Genomic DNA, 24882 nt, shown 5'->3' with positions numbered 1-24882 from the left:
AGTACCTTCTACTTTTCCTTGTGGTGTATGTTTTCCCCGTTTTTTGTTCATTCCATTAGTTTTCTTTTTAGGTGTGGTGTTGGGTGTTTCTGTACTGTGAGCCTTGCTTGCTTCAGGAAAAGGGACCGATGACCCTGTAGTTTGGTCCCTTTATACCCCAAACCAACCAACCAATCCTGGACCATCACATCTAGTTGTGGTACTCCTGATCCCACCAAAAAACAACTTCGGAGCCCACCATTTGTCACTCAGTATTATCCTCATCTCGAATGTATTAATCACCTACTTTGACAAGACCATGACTTCCTAAAATCATGCCCTAAAGTGAGATCCATTCTGTGTGGGATTTTGTCCACGACACCTAGAAAAGCTTTTCATCGCTCCCCCATTGCTCAGCAATACCCTTGTCATACCCTGTGTTCCTTCTGCATCCATCTCCCTACCCGATGGCTCTTATACCTGTGACCATCGCTGCTGAAAGATTTGCCCTATATGCCCTCATACCACCACCTATACCAGCCGTGTAACTAACAAAATATGTACTATCAAAGGGAGAGCCATCTGTGAACAAGTCATACCAGCTGCTATGTAAACACTATTCGACCTTTTACATCAGCAAGTTATCAGTTAGGATGAAAGGGCATAGACAGAGTGTATATATTGGCAACACACAATACCCTCCTGCAGAGCATGTAGAACAACATGACAGTCGTGTGACCTTGGTGCACAATTCACCATAAGTGCAATCTGGTTCTTCCCCCAGAAAACAGTTTCTTGGAAGTCTGCAGGTTGGAACTGGTGCCACATGTCCTTGGTTTTCACAACCCACCTGGTGTTAATTTATGTTAATTTCTTTGGTCTCTGCAATTCTTCGCAGTAATTATTACTTTCTTCACTCCAGTTTGGCTATCTACGGCTTTTATTTTCTGACCTGCCTTTTTCCTCATCCCCTCCAACCTCTGTCGCATGCAATGCACTTAGCTTTTCAGTGTTATTAACTCATGCAAGATGTTTTAGCAGTAATTTCTGTATTGCATATTACCCTATTTTCCACCTTTAAGTTCTCAGGTTTTCAAATCTCACCTGGTGCAATCCCCAACAATCAGCCTTTCCTGCTCATTCCGTCTGCTACCTCTTTTCCTAAACCTCACCAGTCCCTTCCTTCACAACTCTTACTTCTACTTCAACTCTTCTGCCAGAAGAAGGGACCACTGCCTCTGAAAGTTTGCATATGTAATGTGTTTTACATGTGTTTTCCTGCTGCCACTTGGTCGGTGGATTTTTTGATTATCCTTACATTGGTGGTTAAATAATTTTCACATTGTAACTTCTGTGATATGAAAGTGTACCATTTCAAGGTCATGAAGAGCCATCAAAAACGTATTTTTCTTGGTTCACTTTGTTGTAATTAAATGTCAGTTAATCTGTGATTAAAGCCTTCAGAAGACAGTAACATACAAAACAAGGTCACATGTTACGGGAGCTCAGTGTAGCATAATGAATATACGCAGAGATACAAAGCGATGTGTGATGTGCTGCAGGCTTGCGTTTGATTACAGCAATATTTTTTTTTTACTCACTTTTGCATTTTTAGTGTGGTGTGTAGAATCTGACACTGGTAATGTACCATCTGACTTCCATAAAAATGTCATCCAAACAATTCTGAAGATAGCAAGGGCAAATACTTGCAGAACTATTGCACAATCAACTTAAAAGCTTGTTCGTGCAGCTGCTGGCAAGAATGATTAATATAAAGAAGAACGGAAAAGAAAGTTAAGGAATCTTTAGATGATACCAGTTTGGCTTTAGTAAAGGTAAAGAAAACAGAGAGGCTTTCTGACATTGTGTTTTTATAATGGAAGCAAGACTGAAGAAAAATCAACACGCTTTTATAGGATTTGTTGACCTAGAAAGAGCATTTGACAGTGTAAAATGGTGCAAGATGTTTGAAATTCTGAGAAAAATAGGAAGAAGCTATAGAGGAAGATGGCTGATACACAATATGTACAAGAATGTAGAGTGAACAAGAAGAGTGAAATGCCTGGATTGTAAAGGGTGTAAGAAAGGGATGCAGTCTTTCAAAACACCTACTGTTTAATCTATACAACGAAGAAGCAGTGACAAATAAAAGAAAGGTTAAGTGTGGAATTAAAATTCAAGGTGAAAAGATAGCAATGGTAAGATTTGCTGAGGACATTTACTATTCTCAGTGAAAGCAAACAAGAACTAAATGATCTGTTGACTGGAATGAACAGTCTAATGAGTACAGAATATGGATTGAGATGAAATCAAAGAAAGATGAAAATAATGAGTAATAGCAGAAATTAGAACAGCAAGAAACTTAACATCAGGCTTTGGTGATCACAAAGTACATAAAGTTAAGGAATTCTGTTACCTAGGCAGTGAAATATCACATGACGGACGGACCAAGGAGGGCATAAAAAGCAGACTAGTAATGATACAAAGGGCATTCCTGGCTAAGAGAAGTCTACTAGTATCAAATCTAGGTCTTCATACGAGGAAGAAATTTCTGAGGACGTACATTTGGAGCACACTGCATTGTATGGTAGTGAAACATGCAGTGCGGGAAAACCAGAACGAGAGAGAATCAAAGTATTTGAGATGCAGTGCTACAGACAAATGTTGAAAATTAGGTGGCTGCTAAGGAACAGAGAGGTTCTCTGCACAATCAATGAAGAAAGGAGCATATGGAAGATACAGACAAGAAGAGAGAGGATGATAGGACACTTGTTACATCATTAGGACATAATCTCCATGGTTCCAGAGAGAGATGTAGAGTGTAAAAACTGTGGGGGGAAGACAGAGATTGGAATACATCCAACAAGTAGTTGAGGACGTAGGGTGCAAGAACTATCCTGAGATAAAGAGGTTAGTACAGGAGAGGAATTTCTGATGGGTGGATGAAATCAGTCAGAAGACTGATAATAAAAAAGCGGTTCAGACTTCAATAGATAATGTATCATATTCACTGTTTGTATGTTCCATTAAATAGACTGCCTGCTGTGCCTTTTTACAATTTATACAGCTGATGTTGGGGAGAAACATGATCCAGATTTATTAGTTTCTGTAGAGTGCATGTGTTTCTATAAAGTGAGGAAATATCACTTGAATGTTATATCCTATTTAAAAATGCGTAACATTTTGGTACTGATGTGTTAAGTATAAGTAAAACTGTCTTTAACCCTCAGTGATTCACTATGCATCATCTTATTGGATGTGGTACAATCCTAGCCTTCCTCAGATCCCTTGAAACGATGTATTGGGCAAGTTACTGGGTGGCCTACAATTTAATGTGAACTCTGAACTGCTGAAAGCATGATTAACTAGAAATAGATATCCTCGGTACTCGAGTCGCGTCATGTACAACTACGAGGATACTCTGCAAATCACATTTAAGTACCTGGCAGAGGTTCATCGAACCACCTTCACAATAATTCTATTATTCCAATCTTGTATAGTTCGCGGGAAATTGAACACATATATCTTTCTGTTTGAGCTCTGATTTCTCTTATTATGATCATTTCTCCCTATGTAGACAGCCATCAACCAAATATTTTCGCATTCGGAGGAGAAAATTGGTGATAGAAATTTCATGGTAAGATTCTGCCACAGCAAGAAATGCCTTTGTTTCCTGCCAATAAAATGCAGTCTTTGGTTAGCCTTCCACACAACATTTTCTGTGTGTTCTTTCCAATTTAAGTTGCTCGCAATTGTAATTCCTAGGTATGTAGTTGCATTTACGTCCTTTAGATTTGACTGATTTATCGTGTAACCTAAGTTTAACAGATTCCTTTTAGCACTTACATGAATGACCTCACATTTTACATTATTTAGGATCAATTGCCGATTTTCACACCATGCAAATTTCTTTTATAAATCATTTTTCAATTTGTTTTGATCTTCTGATGACTTTACTAGTTGATAACCTACAGCATAATCTGCAAACAACCTAAGGCGGCTGCTCAGATTGTCTCCTAAATCATTTGTATAGATATGGAACAGAAAAGGGTTTATAACACTTCCTTGGGGAATGCCAGAAATCATATCTGTTTTCTCAATTACTTTCTGTCAGTTACTACAAACTGTGACCCCTCTGACAGGAAATCACAAATCCAGTCGCATAACTGAGACAGTATTCCATAAGCACACCGTTTCACTACAAGCTGCTTCTGTGGTATAGTGTCAGAAGACTTCCAGAAATCCAGAAATGTGGAATCAATTTGAAATCCCTTGTCAATAAGGCTCAGCACTTCGTGCAAAGAAAGATCTAGTTATGTTTCACAAGAATGATGGTTTCTACATTCATGTGACTGTGTCAATAGACTGTTCTCTTCAAGGTTATTCATAATGTTCCAAATTCCTGCTGCATATCAACATTAATGGTATGAGCCTGTAATTTGGTGGTTAACTCCTACCTTTTTTGAATATTGGTGTGACCTGTGCAAGTCTCTGGATGTGGATCTTTTGTTGAGTGAGCGGTTGTATATGCTTGTGAAGTTTGGAGCTATTGTATCAGCATACTCTGATGAGAGGAACCTAGCTGGTATATACAATTTGGATTGGAAGACTTGCTTTTGTTAAGTGATTGAAGTTGCTTCACTACTCTGAGGATATCTACCTCTGCATTACTCATGTTTGGAAGGAGTGGAGATTGTCTCTCAGGAAGGTATCAAATGAATTGTTATCTGCTTTTTTGAATAGGTATATTTTTCATTTATTTTTGGAGGATTTGGGGGTTACAGTATTCAGTCTCGTTAAGACAACCCTGTGGTCATTAAACCCTGATCCGCTTTGTTGCTAAGAGGTCAAGTGTGTTTTCACAACTGTTTACTGTTCGTGTGGGCTCATGAACTAACTGCTTGAAATAATTTTCAGAAAACACATTTAGCATAATTTCGGATGATGTTTTATGCGTACCTCTAGGTTTTAACATGTATTTTCGCCAACATATGGAGGGTAAATTAATGTTACCACTAACGATAATTGAATGAGTTGGGTATGTGTTTGAAATTAAACTCAAGTTTTTTTTTAACCTTTCAGTAACTGTGTCATCTGAATTGGGAAGTCTGTAAAAGGAGCCAGTTATTATTTTATTCCGGTTTCCAAGAATGACCTCTGCCTATACTGACTCACAGGAACTATCTACTTCAATTTTGTGACAAGATAATCTACTTTTAACAGCAACAAACACGCCATTGCCTGCCGTGTTTAGCCTATCCTTTCGGAACACTGTTAGATTTTTTGCAAAAATTTTGGCTGAACTTATCTCCGGTTTTAGCCAGATTTGAGCATTGCTACTTTCTATTAGCGCTTGGAGCTCTGGTACTTTCCCAACACAGCTATGACAGTTTAAAACTGTTACACTGATAGTTCCTGTTGAAATATGCTCACTATTTTTTATTTACTTAAATTTGGCATATTTCGTGACCGTACCTTTTCCGTTAGATGTTTACAAGGCGATATTGGTCTTGGCTTCAGTTGTCTAGTGGAAGTATGATTCCACAATGCATCTTTGTCGGCTGCAGAAATGACCTGGTTCAATGCGTTTGCCTCATTTTTGGTGCTTCAAATACCATTTCTTCGAATGTGGTTTCTTCTTAAAGTTTATATTAAAAAAATAGTAACATAATTAATTTTTTTTCTGTTCACTAGCAAATTATTTATGACGGCGACCAGCACATTGTTCTACCGTCAACACACACCAAGAGTTAACTGCCGACTGACTACAGTCAAAGACGACTCCAGTGTCAAAGACATTTTACACAACACACAAGCTATCACTTGTAACCAGTCTCTTTGATATTCTTCGTCACATCTACTAATAGTAATCAATATGCTGTCACTCTCAAAAATATAAGTAAATTAACATAAGATAAGGCAAATTACAATAAAAAAAATTCTGACAAAAATATAAGAAAACATTTACAATTTGGTATCGACAAATCCGGTAGAAAATAACACATCTCCCAGATCCATTACAACTGCTCCCCAGGGCTTTTGTTACGAACATATACAACAAAATCGCGACCACACTCAGTAATGGATCTGTATTACACAATTAGTACATTAATGATGCAGTCTGATAACCTCTTCCAAATTTGGACTCTTTCAATCTGTGGACTTGTTACTGGCTGTTGTTGCAATCATACTTCCCCATCAATCTCATACACAAAAAATTCATGTAAAGAAATTATTTAACATGACAAATATACATGGCATAAAACATACATGAGAAATATTCTAAAATACAGCATACAGATTGAAAATAATAGTAAGATAAAACTCCTTTGCTAGAATAAGATATCTACAACCACTTCTTTGGTCACACTGTGCCAACTGGCTCATGAACATATATAGTGTAGTGTTTATATATATATATATATATATATATATATATATATATATAACAGAGGGAAACATTCCACGTGGAAAAAATATATCTAAAAAGAAAGATGATGAGACTTACCAAACAAAAGCGCTGGCAGGTCGATAGACACACAAACAAACACAAATATACACACAAAATTCAAGCTTTCGCAACAAACTGTTGCCTCATCAGGAAAGAGGGAAGGAGAGGGAAAGACGAAAGGATGTGGGTTTTAAGGGAGAGGGTAAGGAGTCATTCCAATCCCGGGAGCGGAAAGACTTACCTTAGGGGGAAAAAAGGACAGGTATACACTCGCGCACACACACACACATCCATCCACACATACAGACACAAGCAGACATATTTAAAGACAAAGAGTTTGGGCAGAGATGTCAGTCGAGGTGGAAGAGTAGAGGCAAAGAAGTTGTTGAGAGACAGGTGAGGTATGAGTGGCGGCAACTTGAAATTAGCGGAGATTGAGGCCTGGCGGATAACGAGAAGAGAGGATATACTGAAGGGCAAGTTCCCATCTCCGGAGTTCGGATAGGTTGGTGTTGGTGGGAAGTATCCAGATAACCCGGATGGTGTAACACTGTGCCAAGATGTGCTGGCTGTGCACCAAGGCATGTTTAGCCACAGGGTGATCCTCATTACCAACAAACACTGTCTGCCTGTGTCCATTCATGCGAATGGACAGTTTGTTGCTGGTCATTCCCACATAGAATGCATCACAGTGTAGGCAGGTCAGTTGGTAAATCACGTGGGTGCTTTCACACGTGGCTCTGCCTTTGATCGTGTACACCTTCCGGGTTACAGGACTGGAGTAGGTGGTGGTGGGAGGGTGCATGGGACAGGTTTTGCACCGGGGGCGGTTACAAGGATAGGAGCCAGAGGGTAGGGAAGGTGGTTTGGGGATTTCATAGGGATGAACTAACAGGTTACGAAGGTTGGGTGGACGGCGGAAAGACACTCTTGGCGGAGTGGGGAGGATTTCATGAAGGATGGATCTCATTTCAGGGCAGGATTTGAGGAAGTCGTATCCCTGCTGGAGAGCCACATTCAGAGTCTGGTCCAGTCCCGGAAAGTATCCTGTCACAAGTAGGGCACTTTTGTGGTTCTTCTGTGGGGGATTCTGGGTTTGAGGGGATGAGGAAGTGGCTCTGGTTATTTGCTTCTGTACCAGGCCGGGAGGGTAGTTGCGGGATGAGAAAGCTGTTGTCAGGTTGTTGGTGTAATGTTTCAGTCCGGAATCCCTGAAACATTACACCAACAACCTGACAACAGCTTTCTCATCCCGCAACTACCCTCCCGGCCTGGTACAGAAGCAAATAACCAGAGCCACTTCCTCATCCCCTCAAACCCAGAATCCCCCACAGAAGAACCACAAAAGTGCCCCACTTGTGACAGGATACTTTCCGGGACTGGACCAGACTCTGAATGTGGCTCTCCAGCAGGGATACGACTTCCTCAAATCCTGCCCTGAAATGAGATCCATCCTTCATGAAATCCTCCCCACTCCGCCAAGAGTGTCTTTCCGCCGTCCACCTAACCTTCGTAACCTGTTAGTTCATCCCTATGAAATCCCCAAACCACCTTCCCTACCCTCTGGCTCCTATCCTTGTAACCGCCCCCGGTGCAAAACCTGTCCCATGCACCCTCCCACCACCACCTACTCCAGTCCTGTAACCCGGAAGGTGTACACGATCAAAGGCAGAGCCACGTGTGAAAGCACCCACGTGATTTACCAACTGACCTGCCTACACTGTGATGCATTCTATGTGGGAATGACCAGCAACAAACTGTCCATTCGCATGAATGGACACAGGCAGACAGTGTTTGTTGGTAATGAGGATCACCCTGTGGCTAAACATGCCTTGGTGCACAGCCAGCACATCTTGGCACAGTGTTACACCGTCCGGGTTATCTGGATACTTCCCACCAACACCAACCTATCCGAACTCCGGAGATGGGAACTTGCCCTTCAGTATATCCTCTCTTCTCGTTATCCGCCAGGCCTCAATCTCCGCTAATTTCAAGTTGCCGCCACTCATACCTCACCTGTCTCTCAACAACTTCTTTGCCTCTACTCTTCCACCTCGACTGACATCTCTGCCCAAACTCTTTGTCTTTAAATATGTCTGTATGTGTGGATGGATATGTGTGTGTGTGCGAGTGTATACCTGTCCTTTTTTCCCCCTAAGGTAAGTCTTTCCGCTCCCGGGATTGGAATGACTCCTTACCCTCTCCCTTAAAACCCACATCCTTTCGTCTTTCCCTCTCCTTCCCTCTTTCCTGATGAGGCAACAGTTTGTTGCGAAAGCTTGAATTTTGTGTGTATATTTGTGTTTGTTTGTGTGTCTATCGACCTGCCAGCGCTTTTGTTTGGTAAGTCTCATCATCTTTCTTTTTTATATATATATATATATATATATATATATATATATATATATATATATATATATATATATATATATATATATATATTTAATTTTATATTTTTTTAGTCGTGGTTTTTCTTATTTTGTATAATTTTTTTGCTTATGATTTACTTTTTGTTTTTTAATTTTATGTATATTTTTTAATGCTTTTCTTTCTTTTAGTACAGCTAAAGATACATCAGTATTATCTAAATTTTTTACAACTATTTATGTACACTCACCTCTCTACTACAATATTACTACAAGTCACATTCTTGTGAAGAGTACTTTCACTCCCCACAACATCAGTATAAAGGACAATAAATTGCTCATATATCATGAGGCTTTATCTAAAATTGGTTTTGAAACTTATACCTTTGCCTGCATGTCCTCACATGCATGCCTTCACCCACAGGGAAGACTTACAGTTTTTTTGTTCCAGCAAGCATATTCCAGTGGAGGACTTTTGTTTTAGATGAAAATAGGTTATTTAAATTTTGAAATTATGATTTCTGTTTATATAGTTTCAAAGAGAGAACATTCCTGAGACCAAATAATTTCTTTGACTTAGGGTACACCAAACGGTAAGCATTAGGTTGTGGATTTTCTATGACTTCAAAAGGCGCAATATAGGTATCAAAGAATTTTTTAATTTCTGAAGTTAACATTTATTCCTCTTTTCCCCTTGTTTCCTCATAGTTTCCCTGACAATATCTTCTCTCTCTTGCATGGTTAAAGGTGTACATTTAGGAAATTCAATAAGTTCTGATATAAGATTTGGAGGTCTGATATTAAACATTAGCTCATACGGTGAAAATCCTGTGGAACTATGTTGTAGGCTATTCATAATATCTTCAAAATTTCGAATGTGCTCAAACCAGGTTGGATGTTTATTGCTACAATAGGTTCTACAAAGTCTCCCAATTTCCCTCATATCTTGCTGCAGGATTGGTGGATGGAGAATAAACAGATATAAGTATATGCTTCAATTTTGATCTTTCAATAAACTTTTTCCAAATTTTAGGGGTGAACTGTGAACCATTATCTGATAATATAGCTTTTGGTTTACCCACCTGTGCGAAATAATCTCTTTCAATTTTTATTATAATTTCATGGCTAGTAGCTTTTTTCACTGGATATAGTTTAATTAATTTTGAAAATACATCTACCATAACAAATATGTAACAGTGGCCACCTTTACTCTTTGGTAACATTCCATATAAGTCCACAGCGATAAGATCTAAAGGTTTTTCCGGAATAATGTTTTGCATCTCTCCACCACGTCTTTGATTGCTCACTTTAACTCTCTGACATTTGTCACAGGTTGCCAATTCTTTTCTTACCTTCTTTCCAATATTGTAAAAATAAATGTTTTCTTGTATCTTTTGAATGCACTTCTGTATCCCACAATGACCAAAACTTTCATGTATGTAAATGATCAGCTTTTCAGCATCTGCCTCTGGCCAACACAGTTTCCAATTATCAGAATCTACATCTGTTCTCCGAAATAAAATCCCCTTATGTAATTTGTAAAATTTATCAAGTTTCTCATACCCCTTCTTGCCTAGACATTCTTTGATTAATTTCCAACTTTGATCTAAATTTTGTTACACATAGCTCTAATTGTTTTCGCATTTTCCACCCCTTTCAGGTATCTAATTTTGAATTGCTTTTCCTCCTCTTTTTCAAAAATCTCCTTTTTCCCCCCAATTGGTAACCTTGAAAGTGAATCAGCTACTACAGTCTCAGAACCTTTTATGTGCTTGATTTCAAAGTCAAACTGTTTCAGAAATATTGCCCATCTGGCCAGTCTACTGTGGTATAACTTGCACTCTTGTAAGTAACTCAAAGCTTTGTGATCCGAAAATACTATGGTTTTATGTCCAATGAGGTAAATTCTAAATTTTGTAAAAGCCCAATGAATTGCCAAAAGTTCCTTCTCTGTGACTGTATAATTTTTCTCATGCTTGAGCAACATTCTGCTTGCAAATGCTATGGTACAATGTATCTTAACTCCATTCTCTACTCTTTCTTGAAATAACTCTGCTCCAAGCCCATAATTACTGCTATCAGTGTTCAACCAAAATGGTAAATTAAAATCAGGTCTGTGTAATAAGTGTTGCTTCCTCAACTCTTGCTTAATATTATTAAACTCTTCCTGACAACTTTTATCCCAAACCCAAACAGTGTTTTTTTTAAGTAACTGACTTAAACATGGTGCATTCAGACTCTGATCACTTATATGTTTTCGGTAATAACCGCATAACCCAAAGAACGACTTTGTTTTTTTTTTTTTTTTTGGCCTTAGGAATAGGAATTTCTGAAATTGCTTTAATTTTTTCTGGATCTGCCAAAATTCCCTTGTCTGTGACAACATGACCCAAAAATTTTAATTCAGAAACTGCAAATTTACATTTCTCTAGTTTCAATGTCATTCCCCCTTTTCTAAGTTTTTCACAAACTGACTTCAAAATCGAAAAATGTTCCTCCCAATTTTGCCCTGCAACCAAAATGTCATCTACATAAATTATCAGTTTAGATGCAAGTTCTTGCCCCAGTACATGATCCAAAGCTCTTATAAATTCGGAAACAGAAGAATTTAACCCAAATGGCACAACACAATATTGGTAACTCTTACCATTGTACAAAAAAGCAGTATATTTTCTAGACTTAACCGAAAGTGGTACCTGATGAAAACCCGAAGTTAGATCCAAACTTGACATATATTTTATATCTGTAAATTTATAGAGTAACTCATCAATATTTTCGGGATGGTCTGTCTGTGTGAACAAAATTTTGTTTCAGTGTCTAGATTCCAAAACCAATCTTACTCCACCATCTTTTTTCGAAACTACTACTAAAGGATTATTATATGCACTGATACTCCTTTCTATTATATTACATCCTTCCATCTTTTTCAGCTCTTCGTCAATAGCAGGTCTTTTTGATATTGCAATACTGTATGGTTTTATGAAAAATGGTTCATGAGGTTTTACCTGAAGCTCACACTGATAACCCTTTACCCTACCAGGTATGTCACTGAGAACATCATTGTATTCCCACAGCAGATTTTCTAACTGTTGTTTTTGCTCCCCAGATAAATTTTGTGTTTCTGAAATTTTCAAATTTACTAAATTCCCAAATTCAACTTCATCAGTATCAAATCTATGAATTTCAATATTCTCCAATCTATTTTCTTTTAGTAAATTGATACTGTCAAAATTTCCATTACTCTGATCACCAAGTGTGTTCACAAAATTTGTCTGAATGTATTCCCTTTCACTAGTTTCTATCAAAAGTTTTCTTCCAACCCAATCAAATGCTGTATTTACTTTTACTATCCAATACATACCCAAAAGAAAATCCTCATTAAATTCCTGAATTACAAAACATCCATGTGTGAACAACTTGCCTTCAATTAAAAATGTCACTAAATCCTGGCTTGTTATCAATTTACTGCTCTTCCCAGTAGCACCTTTTATCTTTATCCCAACAACTGGCATTTCAACGTAATCTTTCCCCGCTTTCAATTTCTTGCTTAACCTTTCAGATATTCCCGAGACCTCACTTCCTGTATCAATTAAACATTTACCAATCCATGACCCAATTTGAACTTTTATGTAAGGACTGCAAAATTGATCACTTTTCTCAGAACCTGTATCCTCATGTAATAAATCACTTTCAATTTCCCCAAACCTATACTTATCAGAATCATATGGTATATCATTACATGTATTATTTGTCACAGTTATAAAATTTGCACAAGATACAAAATTGTCATTAGTACTCTCTATTATCTCAAATAGCCAAGAATTTTCATCCAAATCACATTGTATACTAGTGAAGTACTTATCCTTCAGCTTTTCAAAAATAAAATATCTCATCTTTTTCCACCACTCAGGACATATAGTTTCACATACATTAATAAGCATCTTTTTAAAGTTCTTGTCAAAAGAAATAGTTTCACTGTTCAGCCATAGATTATTAAGAAATGTGTGTGTGTCATTAGTATCTGTAAAAGTTTCACTTAGGCTAGAAGTTATACATGTGTTGTCATTATTTGTGAAGTCAGATTCTTTACCAACAACATCAAAAGTCACACTTTTACATACACCCTGCTTGCAAGCCTTATTCATCCTGGTAACATCCCTGGGAATTTCTATAATATTCTCACCATTTAATCCATTTTCAACCATGTGTACACCCAACTCCCTATTTAAACTAATGAAACACCTTTCCTCAACATCATCATCAATACCATTACCATCATTATCAACTTTATCATCAACTTCATTATCATTATACATATTCAGGTCATACACATTCAAATTATCCCCCAAAATATAATTTCTCCTTTCTAAAGTTACCAGATCCCTTTCACCAATATTTTCATTCTCACAGCATGCATTCTCTCTTTCATTCACACACGTCTCTGAACTACTACAAATTACATCATCTGACAAAGTGTTGTTCTTTTCTGCCTAAGTGTAAAACTCTGTAAAATTAAATTAATCACAATTACTTTTATCTACTGTATGTTCTTGTGTGCTGAAAATTTTATCTTTATCAATATCATCATTATTTTCCTCTTGAAATTTTTTCAATAAGTAACAACTAATAACCTCATGTGATAGCTTAGGTTTGGAACTGTCCTGTTTGGGTTTATGATAGTCACATCCATTGGTCCTTTCATCATGCTCACCTTCTGCCTCAACCTTGCGGACCTTCAAGGGGGCGTCTACTCGTTTTTTATTCCCTGAATTACAACTGGTTCCTGTTTGAACTGCTGATTGTGGTTCTGCCAATGTCTCTGATCAACATTTCTGTTCCCATTCCTATGCCAAACATTACCTGATTGTTGGTAGTTTCTATTGTACTGATCTCTAGCAAAATTTCTGTGATTTTGATCCCTAAAGTGTTCTCTATTTTGTTGATTATTTCCGTGAAAATGTTGTTCTTGTTTTGGATGAAAATTATGGTCCTTCTTTTGAAAATTGTTATATCCCCCTGAATTTTGGCTGACACCATGATAATTGTTTTGTTGCCTTTTTTGAAAGTTATCATTTCCCCAATTTTGATCATTACCTTTCTGAGTAAACCCACTGTGTGTTCTTGTTGTTACCCTATCCAACCTTTCAATGTAATTGAGAAACTGTTCAACATTACTATCAGGACAATGAACTAAATTCAACTGCATTGCTGATGGCAATCTTCTCTTTAAGGTATCAATTTTGATCAAGTCATCCAAAGGTTTTGTTAAATGAATAAGTTTTTGAAGTTCACTTTTGCAAAATTGTTTCATGCTCCCATCTGATTCTCTATAGTTTCTCCCATTCAAAAATTCACTTTTGATTCTAGTTTGTTTAAGATTATCCTAAAAATTTTCCAGAAATTTTGATTCAAATTCTGAAAAGGTCATCCCCACAGTTACAATCTGGTTTGCCCAAGTCAAAGCTTCCCCTTCCAAGAATTTTTACACAAATTTAATTTTCATTTCATCTGGTGAGTGAGGTAAAAAACAATTCTTACAATACACAATACTGTATAAAATCAACGGGATGTAAGGATCCATCTACCGAAAAGTGCTTCACTGGAATATTAGATACAAGATTGCATTTGTTGACATTGTGATTTTTGCTTTGAAATTCAATGTCAAAACTTTCAAGTTTTTCGCTAAGTTCTTTGACAGATTTTTTTGTTTTCTAAATCATTGCATTCTACTTTTTTTCTAGAGTAACCAAACGATTGTCAGTTTCTTGTTCTACATTTTTTACTAAAACTTTTGAGTTCTCATCCAAATTTTTAATTTCCCCTTTTATCTCATTAAAATCAATTAAATTTCTTTCCCTATCTGCCAGTAACTCATTTTTTACAGTATTAATTTCATCGCTCAATTTAGTGTCAATTTCATTTACTTTTGCTTCCACAGATTCAATTTTTTCCTCAACACTGCCAACTCTGTTCGAAAGATCACCCACTTGGGTATTGACTGATTGGACTTGCAACAAAATGTTACCAATTTTTTCATCCCAGTAAGTCTTACTGTCGTCAACTGATTGTTTAATTTCTTTCGTGAAATTTACAAGAAAACTTTTTGAATCAAATTGACCGGTTCTTTCTGTTTCATTTGACCTGTCCCGATTTTTGAAGTCTTATTAAATTACTATTTTCTACTTTAGGCACAATACTCTCGAAAATCTCATAAGTCATTGTGAAGAAAAAAAAAAAAATTATACACAACAATACAAAACAAGATAAAAATATTGTTTTAACAAAATACGAGGGTTTCGTGACTTATCTGGAACACTCTTCTACTGTTGCAAATCCACGTTTTCCATCCATGTGATTGTTGACCAAAATTCTTGAAATTTTTTCTTCTGTCGAAAATTATATTTTTTGCCAAAACATTTCTTCTCCAAAACTTTTACTTTCCGATGAACACATACTGTAACGCACATTCTGAAAAAATCTGGTATTAACACACACAAATTTTCTTCCTCGTAGCACTGTCAAAGATCACGTGAACACAATATCCTGGCTACAGTCCCCAGTTGAAATATGCTCACTATTTTTTATTTACTTAAATTTGGCATATTTCGTGGCAGTACCTTTTCCGTTAGATGTTTACAAGGCGATATTGGTCTTGGCTTCAGTCGTCTAGTGGAAGTATGATTCCACAATGCATCTTTGTCGGCTGCAGAAATGACCTGGTTCAATGCGTTTGCCTCATATTTGGTGCTTCAAATACCATTTCTTCGAATGTGGTTTCTTCTTAAAGTTTATATTAAAAAAATAGTAACATAATTTTTTTTTCTGTTCACTAACAAATTATTTACGATGGCGACCTGCACATTGTTCTACCGTCAACACACACCAAGAGTTAACTGCCGACTGACTACAGTCAAAGACAACTCCAGTGTCAAAGACATTTTACACAACACACAAGCTTCCACTTGTAACTAGTCTCTTTGATATTCTTCGTCACATCTACTAATAGTAATCAATATGCTGTCACTCTCAAAAATATAAGTAAATTAACATAAGATAAGGCAGATTACAATAAATAAAAATTCTGACAAAAATATAAGAAAACGTTTACAATTTGGTATCGACAAATCCGGTAGAAAATAACACATCTCCCTGATCCATTACACTGTATCTATGTTCTTTCTATATTTTGCATGCACTCTCTGAGACTGAAGCCCTTTTTGTGTTTTCCTGAGATCCCCTAATGTAAAAGACTGCCCAGTCCACGCCACACAGCCCCTGCTACCTGTGTAGCTACTTCTGAGTGTAATGGACTCCAGTCCTCTTCAGTGGAACTCGAAACTCAACCACACCAAGAGAAAGTTTTTTGGTCCAGATAATATATCAATTAGGCTCCTTTCAGTGTATGGTGATATAATAGCTCCATACTTAGTAGTCATAAGCAACTGCTTGCTCAATGAAACATATGTACCTAAAGACTGGAAAGTTGGAGAGGTCACACAAATGCTCAAGAAAGGGAATTGGATTAATCCACCAAATTACAAACCCCTAGTATTGACATCAATTTGCAGTAGGATTTTGGAACATGTATTGCATTCAGGCATTATGAATTACCTCAAGAAAAACAATCTATTGACACACAGTTGGCACACATTCAGAAAATATTGTTGTTTTGCAGCACAACTAGCTCTTTATTTTCTTGAAGTAATGATTGCTATTGACAGGGTTTCTCAAATTGATTCCATAAATGTACAAGGCTTTTAATACTATTCCTCACTACTGACTTTTAATCCATATTAACAATTTAGGAGATAATGTGAGCAGTTCTCCTAGATTGTTTGCAGATGATGCTGTGATTTACCATATAGTAAAGTCATAAGAAGATCAAAACCAATTGCTAACTGATTTAGACAAAATATCTGCATAGTGCCAAAAGTGGCAATTGACTCTAAATAATTAAAAGTGTGAATTTAGCCATCTACAAGAGTGGTAAGAAGAATTGGTTAAATTTTGGTTATGTGGTAAGTCACACCAATCTAAAGGCTGTCAAATTGAGTCAAAACACCTAATAATTACAATTATGAACAACTTTCATGGGAACTGTCATGTAGAAAATGTTGTGGGCAAAGCTAACCAAAGACAGTGTTTTTATTGGCAGAATATTCAGAAGACGCAACAGCTCTACTACATAGACTGCCTATGCTACCCTTGGCCATCCTCTTGTGGAGTATTGTTATGCACTATGAGATCCTTAGCAGACAGGCTTGTCAAAGGGCATCGAAATAGTTCAAAGGAGGACAGCTCCTTTTGTATTATCTTGAAATAGGGGAGAGTTGGAGTGGCAATCATTAAAACAAAGGTCTTTTTCATTGCAGATTGATCTTTTCACAAAATTTTGGTTACCATCTTTCTCCTCCAAATCCAAAAATATTATGTTGACATCTGCCTATGTAGAGAGTAATGTTCATCGTAAGTGAAACCAGAGCTTTCATGGATAGATTTAAGTGTTTGCTATTCCCGCATTATGTTAGTGTGGAATGGTAGAGAAATAGTGTGCAAGTGGTTCAATGAACCCTCTGCTGGGCACTGAAGTGTGAATTAGGGAGTAGTCATGTACATGTAGATAATGCAAGGTGAGTATTTTTCATAAGTAAATCCCATATTTTCAGAAGGGCAGCAGTCTTTAATTTGGAGATCATGAGTTTGCTGTTGCTTTGGATACTACGTTTGTAACTGCACAGACTGACATTAAAGGAGTATCAGTTAGTGTACATTCTGTACGATTCGGAAAAATAGTGTTATTTTTATTGAAGCATCAGTCAATGACTCAAGTCCTCTTCAAAGTAAAGAGCCATCACTTGTGAACCAAGCCCCTTTGAAAATAAAGCTTAAATAGTAGCACTTTCACTTACTGCACATCATTTAAAATTTTCTGCTCAGACCTTTAGACAGCATTACATGTAATTTTCACAAAAAAATGGTCCAATTGTTTTGACTGTTGTACATTGTTGTCTTTGTCATCAGCACAGTTTATATGCATTGTGTTATAGGTTGGCAGTAGTGTTTACTGATTATTCGTACTTCTAACAGAGTGCCGCAAGAATTCACTGAGCCTTAAATTTTCTCAGGCAACTGCTCAGTTCAGAATAAGAATCGTGCTTTCAGCAGATTTCTGTTGTACCTAACTGATTCTGTGAAATTCAACAAATTCAAACAGTAATTTTCAATAAGAATCCACAGTTTTTTATACTCCAATTCCCAGTGTTATAAAAAGGAAGCTAAGGAAATAGGGCAGATTTTTACTGTGCATGATGTTGGAAGTGATTTTTTTTGTTTCAAAGCAGGTAAATTTCTCATTAGTGGGTTGCTGCTAAAACAGTTAATACATTGGAAGCAGTAAGGTGCTTGAGAGTTAACACCTTTGTTGTGTTGCATGAGTAGGGCAAATAAGATTAAGTTGACATGAATGTAATGTCGTGGATTTTGATTGTATATGTGCCCAAAGTAAAAACTGGGGATTAGAAATATAACAAATTAGAAACATGCTTCTCTAGACAATAATGATGTTTGTTCCAGTGAAAGGTGTTGGTTTCTTCGGACCTCGAAGCGAATTTGTGGTCTCTGGATCGGACTGTGGAAATATTTATTTCTGGGAGAAGCATACAGAGGCAATTGTACAATGGATGCGTGGAGATGAAAATGGTGTGGTGAGTGCTGCCTCTTTACAATAACCAGGAAGAAATTTAATAAAAGTTTGCTTTTAATTAATGTTGTGCCTGAATAGTTTCTAAAAGTGAAATAAAAATGTAGAAAATATTTACAATCCAATTGACAAATTGATATTTGGTTCACAGATAATCATATAGATGGCACCAGTAATTCATCATTATTATTTCTGGAAAATTGGGTGGGCACTTACTTCCCTTTTGCACCATACAGTAACAGTCAGTCAACCTGCCTTTGTGTCATAGTTCAGTAAACTGTTAGTGATATGATCACTTTAGTTGCACATAAGTACATTCAAATCACCCTCAGAAAAAAAGTCTGCTGGAATTTGGCTGGCAAAAAAGTTAATGGCAATTCTTAGTTATTAAGCAGATTGAGAGTCTGATCCATGGATTTAAATGGTGAAAGTACACCTGCATTTAAACTAATTAACTGAGGTAAAATTGCTAGCTAGTGCTTACCATCAAGAAGCAAAATGAGACTTTCACTCTGCAGCGGAGTGTGCGCTGATATGAAACTTCCTGGCAGATTAAAACTGTGTGCTGGACCGAGACTCGAACTCGGGACCTTTGCCTTTCGCGGGCAAGTGCTCTACCGCTTGCCCGCGAAAGGCAAAGGTCCCGAGTTCGAGTCTCAATCCGGCACACAGTTTTAATCTGACAGGAAGTTTCAAGAAGCAAAATGTTTGGTATTACTGATAAACACACATAGAAGTACACTTGACAATGCAGTCGTAGTTTCTGTAACTATTAGGTCATTGTCTACAGGGGAAGAGAGAGGGAGAGATTGGGGAAAGTTAAAAAGGAATGGCAGCTCAGTCAGGCACCAGCAGCAGGAGGGGGGGGGGGGGGCGGCGGCGAGATGCACAAGTAGACCATCTTGTGGGACTGTTAATGCACTGTACCATGCCACTATTAGTAGTAGCACTCCTCGTGCTTTTGGTTCCATTGACAAATAGTGTGTAAGATGGAGGATTGCTTCATAAGTCTGTACAAACTCAACAGAAATTTAGACTTTTGCTTATCAAGTGATGCATATGTGACAAGGAGTAATATCTTCCTTGAGTCCCACTGGAAGATGGTTTCTTAGAATTTTAAGAACAGTCGTTTTGCTCTCACTCTGAAAATAAATCTGTATCCAGTTGCACAGATTTATTATTATTATTATTATTATTATTATTATTATTTTGTGTTGGTGAACTTTTTCTGTACCATCAGTCAATCCTGAACAGCAAAGCTCCCACACAGAGGAACAGTAGCTGCACAATATCTGTCAGATAAAGGTTTCAGAAGTATGAGTTTCTTTGGTGGAATTATTAGAAGTGTCTGCTTTCCAGGAAAAACATGTATGTGGTCATTTTTTCAGATTATTTTAGGTAAGTTAAAATTCGACCTGTGGCACACTGGACTATTTTTAAACAATATTACTTTATTGTATGAAATGTTTTGTATGATATATACACCTTAGAATTTGGCAAAAGTATTGTTGCTGCTGAAGCCAATGTGTTCTGCATTTGGAGGCATAATGCCTTGGCATCTTTTTTTACTGCTTTTGGGAAGAGTAACTTACGCATTGTGACATATTTGATGTGCACTTTTTTAAATTCTCCATTTCATATACCTCCTTTTATCTTTTAACACTTCGGTCACAAATTTGTTTCGCCAGATATCTCTCATAGAGGTAAGGGCAAACGACTACTATTAATTGAGCATTCATTTCACCAAAGTTGGATGCCTAAATTTTTACCTAGCATGTAGAGTAGAGGCTGTTGGTCAGCTGTGGGTTGCAAAATCTCCTACATTGTAAACAGCATTCAAATCTTATGATGTGTAGATAAAATGTCAGGTTAGGTCCAGTCTGACAACCTGGAACCATATTCATTTATGACAACTACTTGTGATCTGAGTGCAAGATTTATTGAAATATATGTATTTACTACCAATTTTACACTGTAGTTGTATTTTTAAGTAATCTTTCTGTCTCCTTCGTCTGTTTTATATATTTACTGTTTCCTTCAATCCCAGAAGTCATATATATCTGCCAAGGTTCTAGATTTCTAATCGTTGTCTTGATCTAAGTGAATGTGCTCTGCATTTACAAGCTTGTCTTTGTTGTGTTCACCCTTGCTCATGGATCACAATACAAAAATTTAGTGTATTGCAACAGCAACCAGTACTTTGTTGAAGTGGATTTAGATAAAATTAGTTGCAGCATCTGCTATCCCTTTGTTATATGCAAAATCTTATTTTCTGTAATACTCCAGCATTCTATAAAATTGGCTGTATCATGACATTTGACATAATGAAGGTCCTAGACGTGTGTAAATGTAGTTGAGCTAGTTTAAATGTATTTCATCAAACAAATTTTGAATTAATAATACTTTTATTTCTTCACATAGGTGAATTGTCTTGAGCCACATCCTCAGATTCCAGTTATTGCTACTAGTGGGTTAGATGATGATGTGAAGATTTGGGTTCCATCTTGTGAGCAAGAGCCTGCCATGACAGGTCTTAAGTCTGTAAGTATGAACTGCAGCAGTTGTTTGAGTGAAAAGGTGAAAGGACAAAAATGCTCTTTATAGTAAATTATGTATCCAGTAAAAGTTTGCTCTTTAACCACAGTGTTTTCAGTGAACCAGCCTTGCAGTTTGCACAAACCTTGACATTCATACTTTCTTAAAATTTCTTGTATGCAGAACACTCATTTTGTGTGTCACTTATTAAAATGTCTTAACATAGTCACTTCTTTGAAAAATTTGCACTTACTGTTTGTGTAACAGGTTTTATATTTTATACTAGCATTTGATACCTTGCAGCACATTTTTCATTAAATATGCTACAATTTTTTGTTGATTTTGTGATTGAAGAAAGGATATTCGAACCATCTGGGAATGGGTACATCCTGTCACCTCTATTACTTCATCTGGTTCTAGAAAATGTCATAAGAGGACGATGCACAGAGCTGTTCAAGAAATTGACAGTTTGGCATTCCCTGATGACTTAGCCATTTTATTTGATTTGCCCAGGAAAACAAAAACCAGTTGTATTAAGCCCACTATTGCTGTTACCAAAACGAACTTTATAGTGTGGTATCAGTCCCTGTGATTCTAATAAAGCTAACTGGTACGTGTAAAGAGTAATAGGAAACCTTTCACTGGTTTATTAGACTCAATTTCTTCAGGACTGAATATTTTATGCCTTTTGCCCTCTTAGTTCTTTCCATTGGACAATTACGTGTTCCATCCTCCTCACCATAAAGTCTGCACTTACAGGCTTCTTCCACTATACCCATTGTGTGTAGCTGTTTCTTAAAGTTCCCATGGCCAGTCATAAGTCTACTATGATTATAATGTGTTTGCTGCTCTAGCTGAGGATCACGTAAGTTGTCTTGAAACATGGCTTTGGCATCATTAACTTCCCATGTTTTTGTTTTTGAATCATAACCCAGTATTCTCCATGCTGCCTCCTGATTCAATTATGCGGTTTTGATTTTACCATATTCTTAGCGATGGTTAGGACAATCTCCAGTCCAATAACCCCCTCCCTGTGGGTCCAGGGGTTAGAATAGGCTCGAGGTATTCCTACCTGTCGTAAGCGGCGACTAAAAGTAGTCTCAAACCTTTCAGCCTTTGTGATACTCCCCTGTAGGGTTTGACCTCTATTTTTCACAATTTTCTTAAAGAGCGAGCCAATTGGGGAATGGCGTGTTAAATGATGCATAGTATCCATCGTGTGCTGAGACCTCTTGCATCCTTTATCGACTTGGATCTGCACGTCCGCTCATTCTCGAGTTGTTTAGTGAAGTCACCCTTCTGGGTGCATTTTCCTCCATCCTCTGTGCAGTATTACTTTCTGCGCTGTCGATGATAATGGACTTCTTAGCTCGTTTACGCCTGATATCCAGCACGGTAGCCAGTCTGTTGCGGTGGGGCCGCCATGTACCCTGTTGGTTGTAGCCCCCTGACCACACAGGGATTGCTCTGCAGATGCCTGCACCGTTAACTCCCCATGCATGCCAAGGAGTAGATGCCCGTGTCACCATGGGGCAACGGGGACTCCCGACAATGGCCATCCTGCCAGGTTGCCTTTGCTGCGACTGGGTGGCGCCTGTGGGGAGGTCTCCTGATCGGACTGTGTGGCATCAAGGCGGATGACATGCCATGAAGCGTAGTACATCTCTTGCTGGTGGTCAAACACCAGCAGTCTCTAAGCGATCAAGGTCTTAACTTCAATGCTATAAGAAATACGGCAGGATGGCAGTGAAGCTTATTCACCCCAGTACCTAATGTGTACGAGAGTTGAGGGGGGGAATCTTTGTTGTCAATGAAACATCAGTATTTTGTGGAGCATTTAGAGGACAAGTTTGGGGAGGTGGAGGACTTGTCCAAAATGCGGTCAGGGTCGGTCTTGATCAAAACAGCATCCTCCGCCTAGTCACGAGTGCTACTCGCCTGTGATAAGCTGGGTGATGTTTCTGTTTCCATTAGACCCCCTCCCTCCCAGGGGGCCCACAGTCCCTTTTGTGGGTACGTGTGGCGTGCCCGGGGCCCCGAGCTATTGCAGTCTCTTTCCTTTTTCCAGCCTGCTTACCGTCCATGTTCCTCTCCTTTCCTGTCCTTGCTCCTTTCTCTCTGCCCCCTCCCTTCCCTCTTGTTGGACTTCTTTATGTCAACCTGAATATCCTCCCAGCTTTGTTTTTGGTGTATGCTATTGTTTAGTTTGCTGTTTCCATCTCCTTTGTGGTGTTTTTGGTCCCCTTGGGGTTTTACCTCCATTTCCATTTTTCTGTTCAGTGTGAGCCATTTGGGGATAAACTCCCAACCTATACCCAGGCCGCTCAAACATTGCACTTGACATTTTCGTATGAAGTTGGCAGCGTAACTGAGTAACAAGTGAAGAACGATAGGTGCTAGACGTTCAGCGTGGGGCGCCAGCCAATCACAGTGCAGTGAGCACTGCTGTTACATGCTGTGACATCAAAGTTCCCATGTTGCCGGCTTTGTTTAGTGAATGTGTATACAACGTGAATTGTATGTTGTTTACTGCGTGTTTTCGTTGTACAGTGTGCTATATCGTTGTGACTTTTGTTAGGTTGTGAGTTTACATACTTGGAAAATGCCACCGAAAAGACTTCGTTCACCTAGTGACAATCCTTTGCGTCGAGGGGTGTCGCTAAACAGCCGTGCACTGGAGTTACTACGCAGAACTCATGAGTTTTACGAGCAGGAGAAAAACTACGTAAGCGTTCATGGACAGCCATCAATTCCTGCCGATAAAGTGATATAATGTACATCGAAAACTCTTGGAATTAGTGCAAGAACCGTAGTAAGGGAGTATTACTACAAAACTTGGAAGATACTGAAGTGAGCCGTAATGATTTCGAGCTGTCTGGATCAAATAATACATTTTTAACAATCCCGGGGAAGAAGAAAAAGCAGCCTAGTCCTATCACAGATTTAGATTTTTTCCAGACTGATGCAATTCGTAGGCATGTTTATGCATACTACAGCAGAAAAGAGTATCTGACTGTAGCTAAGTTATTAGTCTCTTTAAAAGAAAGTGAACTCTTCAGGGGTGGTAATCACTAAAAATTTGCTAAAAAATATGGGTTTCTGTTACAAAATGCTAAACAGATGCAAAGTACTGTTAGAGAGCGCACATATTGTTACCACTCGTAGCATTTTCTTGCACAAAATTGTGGGCAGAGACATTCATTCCATAATTTGGCTAGACGAAACGTGGGTTAATGCCGGGGAAGCTGTCAGTAAATGCTGGATGGATAACACACCCATCAGTAGCGGCCATCAGCCGACGGGAAGAGGAGCTAGATTAATTGTGGTCCATGCAGGCTCCTCCAGTGGTTTTATCCCTGACACACTTTTAGTTTTTAGATCAAAAAAGACTGGTGATTACCATGAAGATATGGATCACACACAATTTGTTGAGTGGTTCAGGAACCTATTAAAACAATTTCCTGTCCCTACAACAATTGTAATGGACAATGCTCCATATCATTTGGTGATACAGAACAAAGCCCCAAACACAAATGATCGGAAAGAAGTTATGGTGCAGTGGTTACAGGCTCGAAATATTGCAGCGGATATGGGTATGACAAAGGTTCTATTATATTCTCTTGTTAAAGAAAATAAGCCCACGACACCTACATATGTAGTAGACGAAATTGCCAAGGAGCAGGGTCATACTGTAATAAGGCTGCCAACATATCACTGCCATTTCAACCCTATTGAGTTAATATGGAGTGATGTAAAAATGTATGTAAGGAACAACAAGAAGTCCTTTACAAAACAGAGGTGGAAAAGCTGTTGCGTGAAGCTCTTGTGACTGTGGATGCAGCCTCATGGAG

At 38.0% G+C, this 24882-nt stretch overlaps 1 protein-coding gene across 3 annotated transcripts in view; it reads left to right on the top strand.

The window, feature by feature from the left end:
* Positions 1–24882, top strand: part of LOC126194790 (DDB1- and CUL4-associated factor 8-like) — a 145281-nt gene that overhangs the window by 85451 nt on the left and 34948 nt on the right. For all 3 annotated transcript variants that reach the window (XM_049933093.1, XM_049933092.1, XM_049933094.1), the window contains 2 exons: positions 18370–18500; positions 20918–21037. In XM_049933093.1, coding sequence (XP_049789050.1) covers positions 18370–18500; positions 20918–21037 — 251 coding nt within the window. The remainder of the gene's footprint in view (positions 1–18369; positions 18501–20917; positions 21038–24882) is intronic.

The sequence above is a fragment of the Schistocerca nitens genome, chromosome 7, assembly GCF_023898315.1.
Source record: "Schistocerca nitens isolate TAMUIC-IGC-003100 chromosome 7, iqSchNite1.1, whole genome shotgun sequence".
Classification (NCBI taxonomy): Eukaryota; Metazoa; Arthropoda; class Insecta; order Orthoptera; family Acrididae; genus Schistocerca; species Schistocerca nitens.
This window is presented reverse-complemented; position numbering and strand designations above follow the sequence as displayed.